The following is an 18767-nucleotide window of genomic DNA, read 5'->3' as shown; positions in this document are numbered from 1 at the left end:
CCCTCTTTTGAGTTCAAGCACTCAATTACAGGTGCGAAGATAACTATGTCTGGAATTGTGTTACTCTGTTTTCCCAGGTGGGGGGCAGCAATTTATTTTGCTTTTAATACCAGAATCTTCTGTGCGTTTGTGTAATTTTCCTGTTTGTGTGAAAAGGAAAATTGAATTTCTCACCAATATCATATACTAATCAGATGAGTTGTGGGTGTAACCTTAAAAAGCAAACAAGCAAATGCATGTTCTTACAAAGAGGCTTTAACTAGCATGTGTTAATACTCCATAGCTGTGACCTTATTTTTAAATCTGAAGAAGTAATCAGTTTCTCACTGTGTGCTTTTTAAATTCATATGCAAATCAAGGGTCATTTAATGATTTGACCCATCTTTCGAACTGCTTATTTAAAAAGGTTAGGATTAGCAACATCCTGTATTACCACAGTTTTTATATATTTTTGTGCAAAAAATTGTAAATGTGAAAGGGGATTTATTAAAGGGGCACTATGTACTTGAACCAGGCAGTTCTTAACTAAACTGCAAAACAACATTGGAAATTCTACTGTCTCACACATGCAGACCACGGAGCTATTGGAGTGTTCTTACATTAAAAAATAGCACGATTAGGTCACAGTCTTTTTATTTTTGTGTTTCTGGTCAATATTTGGTATAGAATACAGCATTAGGTCTGAAAACAAACATATGAGTGCCTCTGTTAAGACGTCATATTTCTCCAAACTGAAATCATGTCTTTTGCAGCATGCGATGTAATGACCTAGGATGTTTGCTTGTCCAGCTCTGTGATGTCAACCCCAGCAGACAGCACTATCACTGAAACCCACCACATTTGTTAGTGCTGCGTTTGTGCCATTGAAAGTAGCATTTGTGCTGCTTTAATAATTGAGATATAGCTCCTTGTTTTGTTCGGGTTATCATTTCGGGTAAAAAAGGAAGTTTAAACCCTAAATACCCTCCCTAGTCCCCGCCATTCTCACTTTTTAATTGGCCGACATCTCCCTTCATGCGGTCTTCCTTCTCCCTGGATCTTTCCATAGAGTTGAGACCCTGTTCCAGGCTCCGTAGAGCCTCCTCAGCAATGTTCAGCCTCTTTTCCAGCTGCACACGGGCCTTTATCTCAGTCTGGTAGAGAGAATGAACAGAGCAGTGATATGAAACACTCAACAAAACAAAAGATACATCTTGGGAAAGTGTAAAGCAATAGTTAGCCCTCTGGACTTCCAGCTGGAGAGCCATGAATTTTATCTTCATTGCCAGTTTCATTGTGTCTAAAACTTTGTGAGGCTGTGAGAAAGAAAGGTTCTGAGTGAAAGATAGGTTTATGAGGGGGATATGGGTCTTTGAGACTTCTCATGATGTTCTGGGAGATACAGTAGCTAGCCACTATATATGTTGCTAGGCAACAGCATTTGGAATCTTCTGGGTAGAAGCAGAGGAGTTAGAGGAGTGAGGGTGACCTTGTAGAGGGAACATGTTGTTTTGGGGAGTTTATTCTAGTTTCACTCACAAGCCCCATTTTAAGTCACATGAACCTCACAACATTTCTTTTACATTTACATTTCTTGAACCCCCAATCATTTGGAAAAGAAAAGTCTTGTTTGTCATAAATAATTCAAAAAACATTAGGGTCATATTTATTCAAACCCCTGTAGTAAGTATTGTAGCACTTACGGGTTTGTGCAGAACAAAGGACAAGTGGAGACGAAGTAGGAAAACAACCACCAGCTTTTATTCTCCTTTACAACCAAAATAACCAACTACCGGATTTACACATACACATGTAGCGGCAAGGCTTATTAAAAATACAGGAATAAAATTGGTGCTCCTTTGTCTCTCTGTCTCTCATTTCAGTGGTGCTGGATACAGAGAGGCCATTCCATTTGGTTCACATTTAAGGTGTTTTTCTAGCTGATAGAGTTTCCTGATAAGGAACAACTCCCAAGGCTGAGATTCTCCAGCTACCTTAATAAATGGTAATATCTGGTGCCTTACTCTCTGGGAGATTCCAAGGGAGAGTCTCATCCCAGGTGGTTTACAACCCTAAGGTCAGAGTACATTGTTACTCATCTTCCACCTCAATCAGCCAATCAGGAACTGGTAGGGCAGGGTAACCCCACGTGGGTCTCGAATGCCCACGGAACTGTCAACCAATGAACAATCATAGTTCTTCCAGGTAAAACAGGCAGCACAGGGCTCCTCCGTGCCCCTCCAGAACTTCTCGGACTCAGCTCAGACAATCACGTAACGGCCAGTGTGTCCAAGTGTCCAAGTGTCCAAGTACATCTTTGTAAGATGGCGGCGCACATGGACGCAGCGGCTTCATTAGCTCTCAAACAATGGTGCTTTTTGTTCGTTATTCTTACATTTTTTGTCACGTTATTTACTCAAAACACTGAAGCTTACTTCTCCTACGACCGGAAAACATTACTGGACATCAGAAACAACTGCAGGGATTTCTCCTTTAGTTCGCTCGACCTGGATTACATCAGCTCGTCCATCCTCTACACCGCAGACCCGGAAGCCGCTGAGCCACCTGACCGTGTCCGCCGGGAGAGGAGACGGCGCAAGCGGTGCGAGCGCAAACAGAAACGCAGTAAGAGAGCCGGGCTGCAAATAAGACTAAAAGAACAGCAGAACAGACCACCTATACCCAGCCTGTTCCTCGCTAACATACGGTCCCTAGACAAAACCTGGACGAAATAAAACTCAGGCTCACTACTCGCCAGGAAATAAAAGACTGCTGCACTCTTGTGTTTACAGAAACATGGCTTCAAAACAACATACCGGACTCCACCATTCAGCTGGATGATTTTTTTAACTCTCCGATCGGACAGAACAGCCGCCTCTGGTAAAAATAAAGGAGGAGGTCTGTGTATTTATGTCAATCAAGCATGGTGCAGAGATACTACAGAAATCGCTATCCACTGCTCACCTGACTTAGAATATTTAATGGTAAAATGCCGACCCTTCTACCTACCTAGGGAGTTCACGTCGGTCATTATTACTGCTGTATACATACCTCCTAACACTAATGCTAAGGAAGCAGTCAAAACGCTGTCCAAAGCTATTAGTAAACAGGAATCTGCACACCCTGATGGTGTTTTTATTATTGCAGGTGATTTTAATCAGGGAAATCTAAAATCAGTCCTGCCTAGCTACAACCAACACGTTGACTGCCCCACCAGGGGAAACAACACACTTGACCTTGTTTATACTAATGTACCCGGTGCTTACAAAGCAGTACCTCACTCCCCTCTTGGACAATCTGACCACATCTCCCTGTTCCTACTCCCAGCCTACAGACGACTTCTCAAACGCACCAAGGCTCCAGTTATAACTGTAAAAACATGGACCAAAGAGGCAGAATCAATGCTTCAGGACTGTTTTGAGTGCACAGACTGGAGTGTGTTCAAAGATGCAGCCTCCCATGGATCCCACACTGATATTGATATGTATGCATCAGCAGTCACTAGCTACATCAGCAAATGTGCTGATGATGTGGTGAGCGTTAAAAAGATACGCAAACTCCCGAATCAAAAACCTTGGATGAACACTGAGATCCACTCCCTGCTCAAAGCCCATGATGCAGCCTTCAAATCTGGTAATGAGGAAGAACTGAGAGGGGCTAGGAAAGAATTAAGAGCTGGCATAAAATCTGCCAAGAAACAGTACAAATCCCAGATAGAACACCACTACAACACCAACACTAACCCACGACGCATGTGGCAAGACATAAATACAATCACAAGCTACAAGAGCAAAACAAGCCCTGTAAGTGCTACTGACCCCTCTCTTCCAAACAAGCTTAACACCTTCTATGCACGCTTCGAAGCTCAAAACCCTGAACCAACCACCTGGACCACTGACTCCCCTACCACCCCACCACCCACACTATCGAAGCTAGATGTGTGGAAATCACTAAGTAGAGTGAACACACATAAAGCTGCTGGACCTGATGGTATCCCTGGCCTGGTACTCAGAACATGTGCCTGGTAGATAGCTGATGTCTGTACCGACATCTTCAACATGTCCTTGACCCAGGCCACTGTACCTAGCTGCTTCAAGACAACCACCATCTTGCCAGTACTGAAAAAATCAGCCCCCACATGCCTAAACGACTACCGCCCTATTGCAGTCACCCCCATCATAATGAAGTGCTTTGAAAAACTATTTATTCCGCACATTAAAGCCAGCATTCCAGAAACACTGGATCCTCTCCAGTTTGCCTATTGCACAAACCGCTCCACAGAGGATGCAATCTCTATAGCTTTACACACCACACTAACCCACCTGGATAAAAGGAACACCTATACAAGAATGCTTTTTATTGACTTTAGCTCAGCATTTAACACCATCATACCCATAAAACTTTCTACCAAACTCAGGGCTCTAGGTTTAGATACAACCCTCTGCAGCTAGATCCTAGACTTCCTCACCAGCAGACCCCAGACTGTCAGGATTGGCAACCTCACCTCCAACACACTCACCCTTAACACTGGTGCCCCTCAAGGCTGTGTGCTCAGCCCACTGCTTTACTCCCTGTTCACCCACGACTGTACTGCTAAGTTCAGCACAAACACCATCACCAAGTATGCTGATGATACCACAGTCGTGAGCCTGATCACTGACAACGATGAGACTGCCTACAGGGAGGAGATAAAACAATTCGCAGACTGGTGCCAAACCAACAACCTATGTCTCAACATCAGCAAAACCAAAGAGCTGATTGTTGACTTCAGAAGACAAGGAAAAGTTCACTCCCCCATCTACATAGAAGGGTCTGCGGTGCAGTGCCTTACCATCCATCCAGGAAATATACAACACCAGGAGTCTGAAAAAAGCCACCAAAATTATGTCTGACCCCACTCACCCCAGTCATAACTTGTTTATTCCCCTACCATCTGGAAGAAGGTTCCGGTCACTCCAGTCGCACACAACTAGACTCCAAAATAGCTTCTTCCCCAGAGCTGTCAAGTTGGTGACGCCCCCACTCCCTTCCACCTTATTATGATCTCTCCTAACATCCTCCTGTACCCACAACCACTGTACTCCTACACCACCACACACACATGTAAGTCAAAATTTTACTGTCCCCTCGATAGCCCAGTAAAATTGTAACCAAACTACTTTTACCATACTATTTTTTTTGCACTGTTCCACGAATTACCTTGCACTGTTTTTATCCTGTTAAATTTTCTTTGTTTGCAGAATTTTGCACAGTTTTGATTACTTGATTACATGTTATTTATGTTATGTTATTACATGTTAATGTTATTGCTATTGTGTAACTGTCTATTGTCTTATCTTCTGTCCTATTTATATACTGCACCTGAGTGACTAATGAGAAACACTTTTCATTATACTATGCACCTGTGTAAGTTTAATGACAATAAAGTTGAATTGAATTGAATTGAATTGAATTGAATTGAAGTGCTGGGATTTTACTTTGTACTCAGAGTCGAAAACGGAGGTCAGCAGCGCGTAATCAAAGGATCCACCCGAGGTTAGTCCAGCAGCAAGTCTCGTGAACCCATCACGAACGCTGACCATAAATGAACTACGGTCGGAACTGTGGACAGCTGAATCTCAGGATTTAGGACTAGCGCTACATAGGGAACATCGTCTTCCCGTCTAAAGAGTGTGACCTGCTTGGACCCGCAGTCACTTTCCGTGTGCACCAACTCTATTAGTTTCAGCCAACACTAATAAACCGCTCTTCAGAGAGCATCAGCAGCGTGTCGCAGCAGAAATGTCTCCCTCCTTCTCCCACTTCGCACGCCGAACCAGCACTGCCTGGCACCGGGCCAGAAAACGCCGATTGGACACAGCAACAGCCTGCCACTGTTCCTTGGTGTCTGCAGGAGATCTGAATCCACACAGATTGGATGAGTATTCAACATTCTGCATTACAGCTCGAGAATTCAATTGTTACCTTAACCCCAGTTGATATCAATTTAATTCCTATGAGTAATATACTTGCTTTTGAGTATCTAGAAAAAGAAGTTGTAATCCAAGTTCATTTACGAAACGGTCTAAATGAATGGTATGTAACTCTTCGTTATTGAATATATACCTTTTGTATTCTGCTAACCCTCACTCATAAGATCTGTTATGTTTATACGCACATTTTATGTACTAATACATGTATTGTCGTGTAATAGTATCTGTGTGTGTGCGTTGCTGTTATCCCGCAAGGTCGGTCTTCTAATAGCCATCAAAGAATCATTTTGTGACTTAATGCTACAATTAATAATTGTCCCAGTAAATGCACAAAACCCCTACATTTATTGTTGCCTCATGAGAGGATACTTACTTACACATTAGGGGACCGACAGAACACGTACACAGGTTTAGGGTGGTAACTTGCTAACAGATTCTACATACATACTAAGCTTCAAAGAACACTTAAAACTAACTTAGGTCTATTTACATGAACAGGGTCAGCTGCTGGTCATCGTACAGATCCTCAGACTCCCCCCCAGCGACAACTCCCAGCCTGCTTTGTGGTACCCTCAACGCTTAGGTGCAGTTCCTCCTCACCACCGGGGAGGACACTACACTGCCCCCACCTGAAGCGTCTGGCATTCCGTCGACATCGAAATCCCCCTTCAGGCTGTACTCATTGTCAGCTAATGGCTGTGGAACCCTGTGCGAGTGGACGTTGTTGGCCAGCTCTGACCCCTGCTGCTCCTCCGGAGCCTCCCCGTGGGGCTCCTCCTCCCAGACGCGGTAAGGTGCCAGGTGGTCTCGGTGTTGGACCACCACTCTCCCCCATTTTCGCAACCGGACCCGGTAGCAGACCTCGCCCACCACCCCGAGAACGTCAGGGGGCTGTAAGGCCGGTCCCCTGCAGCGCAGATTATAGTGCCGCTTCTGCTGGATCCCCACTGGAGTCAGGTGGATCCGGGCAAAGCTGTGCACTCGCCACATCCGCTGCCCCAGATCCCACTCATAGTCCGATCCAGCCCGCAGTGCTGACTCGTCTCCGGGTGGCAGGCCAAAGACCAGGTCCACCGGGGCTCGCATCTCCCGCCCAGCATGTGCGAGGCCGGGATGCACCCGGTAGATTCCTGGACCGCGGTCCTATATGCCAAGAACACAAGGAAGAGGTGGCAGTCCCAGTCTCGTTGGTGCCGGGACACAGAGTGGCCAGCTGGGTTGCAAGCATCCGGTTGAACCGCTCCACCAACCTGTCACTCTGGGGATGCAGCGGGGTGGTCCGTGTCTTAGAAATCCCCAGGTGCTGGCACACCCTGGGACTCAAAGTTACGCCCCTAGTCATTGTGTAACTCCTCTGGCACCCCCAGCCTATCAAACATCCCCTCCAGTAGGGCATCGGCCACCATGGGGGCACTCTTGTCCGGGAGGGCATAGGCTTCGGACCACTTGGTGAAGTAATCCATTACCAGGAGGACATAGCGGTTCCCGGCCTCAGTGCACGGAAATGGGCAAAAAACATCAACCCCCACCCGCTCCATGGGAGCCCCCACCTGGTGTTGTTGGAGGGGAGCCCGAGAGCATTCGGGAGGGGGTCCTTCTGCGCCACGCACACCGGTGGCAGAGACCCCAATAAAAGTGCCTCAGTTGCCTCCAATATCTCTAGTTTTATTAAATAAAAAATAAAAATTATATAAACAAAGACAATATACACTTGCATTTTTTCTAGCAGTGTGGCCACTATACAAGAAGCCTAAAATTTAATTGTGGTAGATTCAGTTTTTTGTGGATTTTTTTTATTTCCATCCCCCAGCATGTCGCGGTCTATAATAGTATAACATTATTATAATTTTTTTAGATAAGCTACATTAGCAATCCTTATCACTATTGCCTTATTACAAATTTCACTATACAATGTTTTTATTCTAATTTCTTCAGCAAGATCACTTTATTAGCCATATACAATTTCTTGCATTAGGAATTCTTCATTTCTCATACCCCAGCTTGCTCTCCATGAGACACACAGACGGGGAGAGAAGCTTGGGGTCAGAGCCATTGTACAGCACCCCAGGAGCAGCTGGGGTTAAGGGCCTTGCTCAGGGGCCCAACGGAGTAGGATTCCTCTGCCAGACATAGGATTTGGACCAGCAACCTTCCAGCCACAGGCACAGATCCTTAGCCACAGTAGTGCCACTGCTCCGCCCTTATTCTTATTTCAAGGGTAAGAATAACAATTTATATGAAAGAAAGATAGGCAATACTTGCTTGTGATCATGTAAGGGTGTAGCAGTGGACTGAAACATCTTTGAAATATGTAATGCTCTTAAAAGACAGATCACCTTTACGGAAAGGTGTATCATTAAAACCGTATTGCATGCCGAGTGTGTTGTCTTGCTATATATAACGCAGTAGTTGTGTAAAACTGTTAACTGTGAATATTCTTTGGGTTATGATGTGAATGTGCTTTCTGTCCTTTTGTTGCATGGATCTCGAGACCTGAGCTTTGAATAAGATAGTTCATATAATTTTTATACTCAAATTAAAAGCCATCTACATTAAAAGGCATCAAAGAAAATTTATGATTTGTTTTGTTACAGATTAAGTTTTGGAAATTATAGTTATGGCTAAATTAGAAGAATACTGAAATGAATAGTAGATAAAGCTAAAGCCTATGACATAATATTTTTAGACATCACATAAATCTTTGTTAAGGTCCCTCATAAAAAGCTGATTCTCAAATTAAAAGCCATTGGAATCCATAAGGATTCCACACATTCCTGTACACAATACAGGAAACAGCACAACAACTTAAAAAGCACTATTTTGAATTGTAACGAAGTAGTGGAGTGCTGCATGGATCGGTTTTGGGCTTGCTGCCCTTCCAAATTTATATAAACATATGTAGATATAATTAGTAGAATTAAAATATAGTAAGTGTATATAAGTGAAATGACACAAGTGTTTGTATTAGTATGTATAGCTATAATTTTAGTCTAGCGTAACTTATTATTTTTAAGTCAAGGTAAAACATTAATACAAATTAAATTCAGCAGAAGAAACTGTTGGCATATAATTAAAAGTACCTTGAAAGAATTTTCACTCCCACCCAATGATGTCCTGTTTTGTTTAAATACAAATGATACAGTATATGCACTTTTATTAAAGTAAATATTTTAATCATAATTTGAGAGTTCAAACAATGATGAACACTTTTATGAACAAATTAAGTTAAATGTCAGCAAAAACTACAAAGAAACATAAAAAACTAAATATGTTGGTTTCACAAGTATTCACCCAATTTATTAAAACGGCTAAATTGAGATAACACTAAATTATGTTGAAAAATTGCAAAATTAGTTGAATGGCCTCTGTGTGCACTAACTGTGGTTCACTATTGCAACCATATGTAATAAATGCACCTACTGTATCTCTCTAGGGAGCCAACAGTCTAGAATTTGAATTTTAAACAAAAAGTCAACTATGAAGAGCAAGTAGCTTTCAAAATCACTCAGGGATAAAGCTGTATAAAGGCACAGATCAGAAGAAAGTATTAAAACATTTCAGAGACACTGAATATCTCTTTGAACACAGATAAGTCAAATGTTAAGAGTGAAAGGTATATTTTACCACCCAGACACTCCCTAAATAAGGCTGTTCCTCCAAATTGAACAATCAAGCAAGGAGGAACCTAATTAGGAATGCTACCATGAGGACTGAAGTGACATGGAGAGAGATACAGAGTTCAATAGCTGATCTGGGCAATCAATATATTTTAGTTTTTGATTTTTATTGGCTTTCTTAACATTTTACTTCTTTTTACCCTTTGGTATGAACATTCAAGATTTGATTATCTTAAAAAAAACACAGTAATTTTGTCACTGTAGACAAGGACTGCTTTGGAGGCAGCCCTGTTCAGATTCAGCCATTACCTTGAGCTCTGCTTCGGTTTGCTGTTTCTCTGCTGTCAACTCAGAAAGGGAGAGCTGCAATGCCTGGGACTTTGAGGAGTAGAACTCACGCTCTTCCTGAAGAGCTTTTATCTGCTCTTCAGTCTTCTTCAGCCTGGGAACAGACAACACATCAAGGCCTACAGTAAGTCAGCATCACTCAGGCTCTCACTTCATCCAATACTATCAGACACAGATTGGTCTTAATCTTAATTTGAACTCTTTGCTGGCCTTCTTCAGTCCTCTGACTTTACTGAAACACCTGGCAACAATCAACAATCGGATCCTCTTAAATAACTGTCTGCAGGCTCTGTGCTGTCAGGTCAGAGGGGATATATATATGACAACTATAATGCATCCATCCATTTTCAAAGAGCTTCACCCAATTTGGAGCAGCAGGGGAGCTGAAGCCTATCTCAGCAAGCTACAGGCACAACATGAACAGGATGCCAGTCCATTGCAGGCCACACACAGACACAAATTCAAACATGCACATACCAGAGCCATTTTCCCAAAAGCCAATTAACCTACCAGTATGTTTAAGGATGAAATCAGAGCACCTGGAGGAAACCCATGTGAATAAGCAGAGAACATACGGTACAAATTCTACACATATAGCACCCCAGGACCAGAATTTAACTCTGGGCCCAGGAACTGTGAGATTGCAATACTAACCACTGTGCCACCCATGTACAACTATAACATAAAAGACAATTTTGAGTAGAATTTAAAACATATGCAGAGTGGCAGATTTCCAAAAATAAAACAAAATTAAAGTTACATTCACTGTCCTTGGACTTCCTAAATATTCGGGTTTCTCCAATATTGGCTTCAGGCTTTTTTTAGTTAACAGTGAATGGCATGCATTTGTCATTACTGACTACTGGTAACTAGTACTTAACCAACTTCTATGTAGGTGTTGTCTATCATTTGTTAAGTGCTAGTATATCATTCATACTTGACTTACAGGTGTATTCTATTGTGAAATATTCACTCACTTCTATTTAACAAGAATACAGTAGTATTGCACACCATATACACCCTTTGATACCCTGACCATCCAGGCAAAGTTCAGGGCGATTGCATTGTAGGTAAATACTGAGACAAATGCCTTTTCCTCCACAGGCATTGTAAAAATATATCATAAATAGCCATTTAATTTCCTAAATGTAAAATTTAACAATAAATCTCAATGGACTTTTTACAACATGACATCACATGCCAACGTATGAGTAGTGTAAGAGGACGAGAGGGAGGGTCATCCAGGAAAGGTATTTTAGGAACGATCTGCTCACTGTACTCGATTTAGACCTGACCAAGATGGCCGCTAAGAGAAACCAGCTGACCCGCAGATGGAAAGGGCTCAGGCTGAAAGACAACAAGACGCAGGTGGGTCTCATCAGGAAACAAAATATATATGTCCCGGAAACAGTGAACCGGCGCGGAAGCCAGGAGGTGAATGCGTGTTGGAGAAGATAGGGAAGTTTGGTTGGAGTGAATAAAGATTTAAGGACAACGGATTTTCGGAACAAATAAAGGATAACGGTATACAGCTTGTGATTTGGACTCGGCGCGGTTTGTTGGATTTTACTAACTTTTGGAACACGGACTGAACAAGGACAGAGAAAACGGATTGCGGACTGGTTTGGAAGACGGACAAACGAAAGCAAAGGAAGAAACCTCACGAAACTAAAAGAAGAGTTTGTGGTGTAAGTTCTTTCGTACTTATTAAATTTATCTATTCCTCTGGAGACACCACAATTGGTGGAGGATGCGGGCATCCGCTGATCGTGACTAAGACTTGTGGAAATAAAAAGTTGATTTTTTTTTCCTCTTCTTCTCTCGGTTTGGGTAAGAACTCTCGCTAAGAACAATGGAACAATTAATACAACAATTGTCCCAGGCCACCCTAACTCAGTTCCAGGCTTTAAAGGCACAACAAGAAGCCATACAGGCACAGCAGGAGGCTAATAAGATTCAAATGGAGATTAATCAACGAATTATAGAAGAGCAGAATTTGGTGAGAGGGGAATTGCAAAGATTAGGAGAAGAAATTAGACGGTCCTTGGTAACAGGGGGAGAACCCCGTAAGATGGAAGAAATTGGGCTTCAAAAGATGTCGGAGCTCGATGATGTAGAAGCATATTTAACCACCTTTGAGAGAACAGCTGCCAGGAATGCATGGCCCAGAGAGCAATGGGCAGGGAGAGTAGCACCTTATTTAATTGGGGAAGCCCAGAAGGCTTATTACGATTTAAAAGAAGAGGATGCGGAGAACTATGAAACTCTAAAAAAGGAGATTTGGGCGAGATTAGGGGTAACCATGGCGATAAGAGCAATCCAGTACAATAACTGGAAGTATCAAATGGACAAGCCCGCCAGATCTCAGATGTTTGACCTGGTTCATTTGGTGAAGAAATGGCTTCAGCTCGGGGCAAGTGGTAGAAAAAGTAGTATTGGACCACTTTGTGAGGAGTCTGCCTGTGCACTTGAAAAGAAAAGTGAGTGATGGGGATCCCCAGACCTTAGACCAGGTTGCTGATTTAGTGGAGCGACAGCATGCCACAGAAGCCTTGATTAAGGAAGAGGAGAGGAGGAAACCTGAAAGTTCAGGGAATGGAACGAGGTCACTGAAGTACCGGGACCATCGAGATCCTCCTCAATTTACAACATCTTTTCAGGAAAGATCGGTTCAAAGGCCCCGACCATGGAAAGAGACCTGTAGGTGTTTTAAGTGCCATAAAGAGGGACATTTGTCCTGTAAGTGTCCCAACGGGGGTGAACCTATGCAAGTGGACACCAGAAAGGAAGCTAAATGCAAATACCTCACTGCGAGTATTCCATCCTGTGAGGCACCCCACATCGCTAAAATCAAGATAGGGGAAAAGCCTGTCGAGGCCCTGTTAGACTCTGGAAGTATGGTGACCCTGGTGACCTCTTCAGGTCAAGGTCAGGCAAGCAGTGGGGATACCTATTACGTGCATTCATGGGGAAACTAAGGTGTATCCATCTGTGAAAGTTTCCATTACTACAGAAATGGGAATGTATAGTTCGACTGTAGGGGATGTTGAACAATTGCCTTACCCTGTGGTGTTGAGTCGTGACTGTCCCCACTTTCTTCAAATTTTGAATACTGTCCAGTTGGCTAGGCAAGAACCACTCCCCTGTCCAGGAGATTCAGATGATAACACAGATTCCCCTGGAGAGGCGGACCAGCCAGGAGAAGGCTCGGAACTTGGAGATGAGTTCTTAAATATGGATTTACCAGACTGGGAGCCACCCGAACATCGAGGTAGGTTCGGAACAGCCCAGCTGGAAGATGGGAATTTAAGACATGCATGGGGACATGTGAGAAAAATTGAGGGGGAGTTATGTAATAATAATGGTCCCCTGAATTACCCCTACTTTATGGTAAAAAACAATCTCCTCTATCAGGTCCAGAAGAGAGAACAAGAAGAAGTGGAGCAACTTCTCATTCCCCGAGCCTACCAGTCGAAACTCCTCAGCTTGGCCCATAGCATCCTCTTGGGAGGACACCGGGGCGTGAAGAAAACGGCTGAAAGGCTACTTTCTCGATTTTCCTGGCCCGGAATATACAAGGCCATCGAAACATATTGTCGGGAATGCCCAACCTGTCAGAAAACTGCCCCACAACCTTATTATAAAAACCCTCTGATTCCCCTCCCAATAATAGATACTCCCTTTGAGCGGATTGGTATGGACTTAGTGGGACCCTTGATTAAAACTACAAAGGGACATCAGTATATACTGGTCATAGTGGACTATGCCACGAGGTACCCCGAAGCCATTCCTCTGAGGGCAGCTACGGCCAAAAACATAGCTAGAGAGCTAGTACACGTTTTCTTTAGAGTGGGAATCCCTAAGGAGATCTTAACCGATCAAGGGACTCTTTTTATGTCAAAGGTCATGCAAGACCTAAGTAAGCTTTTGGGTATTCATCAAATCAGAACCTCTGTTTATCACCCGCAAACAGACGGACTAGTGGAGTGCTTCAATAAAACCCTGAAAAGCATGCTGAGGAAGGCCATGCAAAAGGATGGCAAAAATTGGGATCAATTGCTCCCTTATCTAATGTTTGCTATCCGAGAAGTACCGCAAGCCTCGACTGGGTTCTCTCCTTTTGAGTTATTATACGCTCGGAGACCACGGGGATTATTAGACCTGGTCAAAGAGTCCTGGGAGCATTAGCCTTCACCATTACAGACTGTCATTGAACATGTGGAACAAATGAGGGAAAGAATAAACACTGTTGTTCCCATTGTGAGGGAAAATCTGGATCCATATATAGTTCCATATATATGGAAAATCCCGAATGCATTGTTTCTTTTCCAGACAGCCCGAGGACGGGGCTGATCTCAGGGGGAGGGTATGTTAGAGGACCAGAGGGAGGGTCATCCAGGAAAGGTATTTTAGGAACGATCTGCTCACTGTACTCGATTTAGACCTGACCAAGATGGCCGCTAAGAGAAACCAGCTGACCCGCAGATGGAAAGGGCTCAGGCTGAAAGACAACGAGACGTAGGTGGGTCTCATCAGGAAACAAAATATATATGTCCCGGAAACAGTGAACCGGCGCGGAAGCCAGGAGGTGAATGCGTGTTGGAGAAGATAGGGAAGTTTGGTTGGAGTGAATAAAGATTTAAGGACAACGGATTTTCGGAACAAATAAAGGATAACGGTATACAGCTTGTGATTTGGACTCGGCGCGGATTTGTTGGATTTTACGAACTTTTGGAACAAAGACTGAACAAGGACAGAGAAAACGGATTGCGGACTGGTTTGGAAGACAAACGAAAGAAAAGGAAGAAACCTCACGAAACTAAAAGAAGAGTTTGTGGTGTGAGTTCTTTCGTACTTATTACATTTATCTATTCCCCCGGAGACACCACAGTAGTTATTTGACAGTGTCAGGAGTTGCTTCTGTTGATGAAATAATTGAATGGCTAGTGAATAGCTGTCTTAGCAAATGAGTCTGCCACATTGATCACAAGTGAATGGCCTTGCACATACACAGCTGCCAGTTCTTCACTTGTTAGAAGGTCAAACTTATGTGCTCTGTTACTCTGTTCTTGAAAACAACTAAATCAGAATTAAAAACACAAGACACTACAAAAAGTAACACGAGGTGACCAATATCCGTAACTAAACATATAAAATAACATATTTTGAGTCTCATTATATGAATTTGGGAAAATATGACATTGTTCAACCCTGAGCCTTGTTTATTCCAGACTCATACCTATTTCCAGTGGGGATCTATAAACAGCTCTTTAAGGAAGACTTGGCCAGAATACCTCCCAGGTGGTATGAGAGACTGATCAGCTCTTACAGAATATCTTTCATTCAAGTTATTGCTGCTAAAGTGTGTGCCACAAGTAAGTGAATCAAGGGGCGCACCTAGTACAGTATAATTATATATTTCATTTTGCAATTGTTCATTGTTGGTTAAGCAGGGAAAAGCAACTTTCTTGTTATAGTCTTTTTAACTGCAGATAAAAGAATTCCAAACACATTCATCAGTACCCATCCTAGTATTCACAGGATCCATCTTGCCAAGATATAAAATCTAAAAGGGAAAATAGGAAATCCATCCAGCAAAGCCTTATTTTAGCACAACTATATATGCCGATAATTACCTTCTTGGCTTCCACACTGTAACCAACATTTAGAGTTTTCCCCAGTATGATGTGCCATATGCTTCAGAGTAATAAAAAAAACTAACAACTTTCCAGCAAAACTCTCTCCATCTTTTTTTTACTTATGTTTTATTAACATACAGTACAAAGGTAACCAGAAAAAAAGTTGCCAGTCATCTCAAAATCCCCAAGTATTACAAATATAATTAAGTATAAAGTCTGTTATTTATCATTCTTTTGCATCTTTACAGAGGGTATAATGCTGTGGAGAAAGGTCGGTGAAGAAAAAGAAAAGTTCTTGTTTATATTAAAGTTATATCATTGGGCACCGGACAAGATCTACTACCTGGTGCAGTTTTAACAAAAAAAAACTTTTTTTTAATCAATCAAATCCCAGGTGAGTTCATAAAGCCTGAATTACGTACTATGCCTACAGTATGTCTGCAGAAACACCTGATCATCTACTGTAAAGCTTTCAGTGCTTTGTGTATATTCTAATTGCAGTGGGAGCAGGGTGCGTGGGGACAGGTTTAGGCTGAAATTGAACTGGGGATCTGTATTCGTCACACCTGAAACATTTTCTCTGAAAGTGTTTTCTTCCCTGTTTAGCTGTTCTACACAACTGATTGGAAACCCAATTTTAACGACCAAGCGCTGGAGTGATATCCTGGCAGGCACTGAGACCAGCACCAGTGGGAGCACTCCCACAGCAAAAATGAAAATGCCTGATGAACTAGGGATTGGACAGTTTTTCAATGCTTGTATGATCAATGGAAATGTCTAAATAAATGTGCTAAAGAAATAAACAAAAAAACAAGTGATTTATTCACTCATATTGGCTAGCTAATGTCCTCTCTTTGTTAGTTAATGCTACTTCACTTTCTCGGGCATGATTTTTTAGGTAAAAAACAGGCTGTTAACAGGCTGTTTTGTGTTCTTCCTAAGATTGTTAAACGCAGTGTCAAAATGTTTCCATATGAAAGGATTCATATGAAAGGCAGTGACGTCACCGTCCTGAGGTGTGTGTAGCAGGCAAGCAGGCACAACAGGACAACAGGCAAGCCAGTTTAGCCTTTGTCACCAATGAAACCACTAGATAAAGACATAAATATAGAAATCCCTACATTAAAAACTCCAAGCATTTCATTTAGTCTATTGGTACAATATCGACAGCAGTGTAGTTACAAGGAATATGTGAAAATGTTTCCAAAAGAACCACAATTGAACGAGTTTTAATAATAGAGAGTCCCCATTACCCCCATTTTGATTTAAATCGCAAACGCGTTTAATTAAATGTCTTTATTGATTCACAATCTGACAATGCAACGTAAATCTTTTACTTTGTCTTCTAATTATCTTAATTAACTTTAAGCATAGCTTGCTCACCATTTAGATTCATTTTTCATACCATCGTTAAACAAGGCAGGAGCGTATTGTACTTCCTCTTGGGATCAAATGTGGAAAGATTAGTTTGTAATCATTTTTATTTTTTTAATACATTTTAGAAAAGTGTTATCAATACTAAAAAGTTGTATCTGGGTATTGAGCAGTATTTCTTGTGTTGTGAACATGTGTACACAGTGGTCCCCCAGTGTTCCAGTTAACGCGTAATTACGCATCGATGAAAAACCTGAGGTTTACAAAAAGAGAATTATCTCACTGACAGTTTTATGTAGAGGATATTTAGAAATACCAACAAATTCAATATAATGTAGATATTTATTATCAGCAATAACGACAGTAGTAGACGCTTGAAATTATTCGTTGTTATTAATAAATGACTTAGCTTAGAACATGTTGTTATATTTAGAAATATAAAAAATATCAATATAGTGTCCATAATTTTATTTTAGTTTTTCAAAGAAATGTTTATTTGTTAAAAGAAAACTCAGGTGACAGCAGGGCTTGAACTGCAGACCTCAGACAAAAAAATGCACACGCTTAAGCCATCACACCACAGGTGCAGTCACGTGGAAAGCACTGAAACAGCCATACACATTTTAATAGAAAGTCTTATACTGTCTTATACTACTTCGTTTACAAAGACGGTTACAAAGAAAGTGGACCAGGGTAATACTTTGAGCTTACAGCTTGTCCAAGGTCATTCATTATTAGTACTATTAGTAATATCTTCGTAACAAACATTAATGCAAAATATATTTCTGCATAATTAAAATATTTATGATAAAGGTGGTAGGTTGTGTACTTTTGTCCAACTGAGCAATCTTGCTTTTGTAAAATAAACCAACTTTTTAATGTTTAATGATTAATATTCTGTAAAACACAGTTTAAAATTAAAAGTCTAAATAGTATAAAACTTAAATTCTTAATTGGATAAAGATTGTCCCTCAGCAGTGATCGGGATTAAAAAAACTGGTGTTTTCTGGTGACAGCTCAAATGCTGTACATGAGAGGTTAAGCTTTATTAGCTCAACCTGGTGGTTTTACAAGGTGATTCTGGATACTATTAACATAATCTATTTTGCATGAGGTAAAATGCGATATGACGCCTTATGACATGTTGTGATGCGACACACCCACCGCGTTGTACTGCAGCGTACCTCGCTCGTTTTGAATGGCTGCATCTGTATATCTTGAATCAGAGACCACACTTCTTCACAATAAGATTTAATTCTTGGACATGCCAATATATACTGGTGGAAAAAAGAAGCGCAACATTTTCTGGAATGAGAATACTATAGTTCTACTATAGTAGGCTATTGAATGTTATTGACTTTGTAGTAAATGTTTGAAGCAGTACCGCCAGAAATAAGGCGATCTGATTGGTAAAAAGCACTGTCATTCATTGTATTTTCAGCCTTTCAGAGCCCTTACCTAGGACATTTCCAGGCCTAGAAACCAGACCAAATCAACATTTCTGACTGCTGTTTTTATTTCATATGTTTGTCTGCTGAGTGGACACATTAAGAAATATAAGAAATTTGACTGTCCACACTCAAAGCCAAGGGGGTTAGCTTCAATTTAAGATCTGAACCAGGCTCCTGCTATGTTCTGCTGCATAGATATAACAATGTTTAAGGGGTGGAAATTCCAGGCGGACATTGGCTAAAGGGACTAAGAGGATTATACTACGAAACAAACAAGTTACTACGACATATTTTGAACGAATGATAAGAAAGCAATACATCCCTATATGGTTATTAATCATATCTAAGTTGCAGACTAGACAAAAGTTAGTTCCTTTCATATGTTCT

At 41.7% G+C, this 18767-nt stretch overlaps 1 protein-coding gene across 1 annotated transcript in view; it reads right to left on the bottom strand.

Moving 5' to 3' along the window:
• The window catches only part of plekhd1 (pleckstrin homology domain containing, family D (with coiled-coil domains) member 1), a 46827-nt gene that overhangs the window by 11089 nt on the left and 16971 nt on the right, over positions 1–18767 (bottom strand). Inside the window, exons 3-4 of the mRNA XM_069192963.1 lie at positions 9878–10010; positions 989–1133 (exon numbers count right to left, since the gene is read on the bottom strand). Of these exons, the coding sequence (XP_069049064.1) occupies positions 989–1133; positions 9878–10010 (278 nt within the window). The remainder of the gene's footprint in view (positions 1–988; positions 1134–9877; positions 10011–18767) is intronic.

The sequence above is a fragment of the Lepisosteus oculatus genome, chromosome 8 (assembly GCF_040954835.1).
Source record: "Lepisosteus oculatus isolate fLepOcu1 chromosome 8, fLepOcu1.hap2, whole genome shotgun sequence".
NCBI classification, from domain to species: Eukaryota; Metazoa; Chordata; class Actinopteri; order Semionotiformes; family Lepisosteidae; genus Lepisosteus; species Lepisosteus oculatus.
The sequence above is the reverse complement of the archived record's forward strand: the minus strand, read 5'-3'. Positions and strand labels throughout refer to the sequence as shown.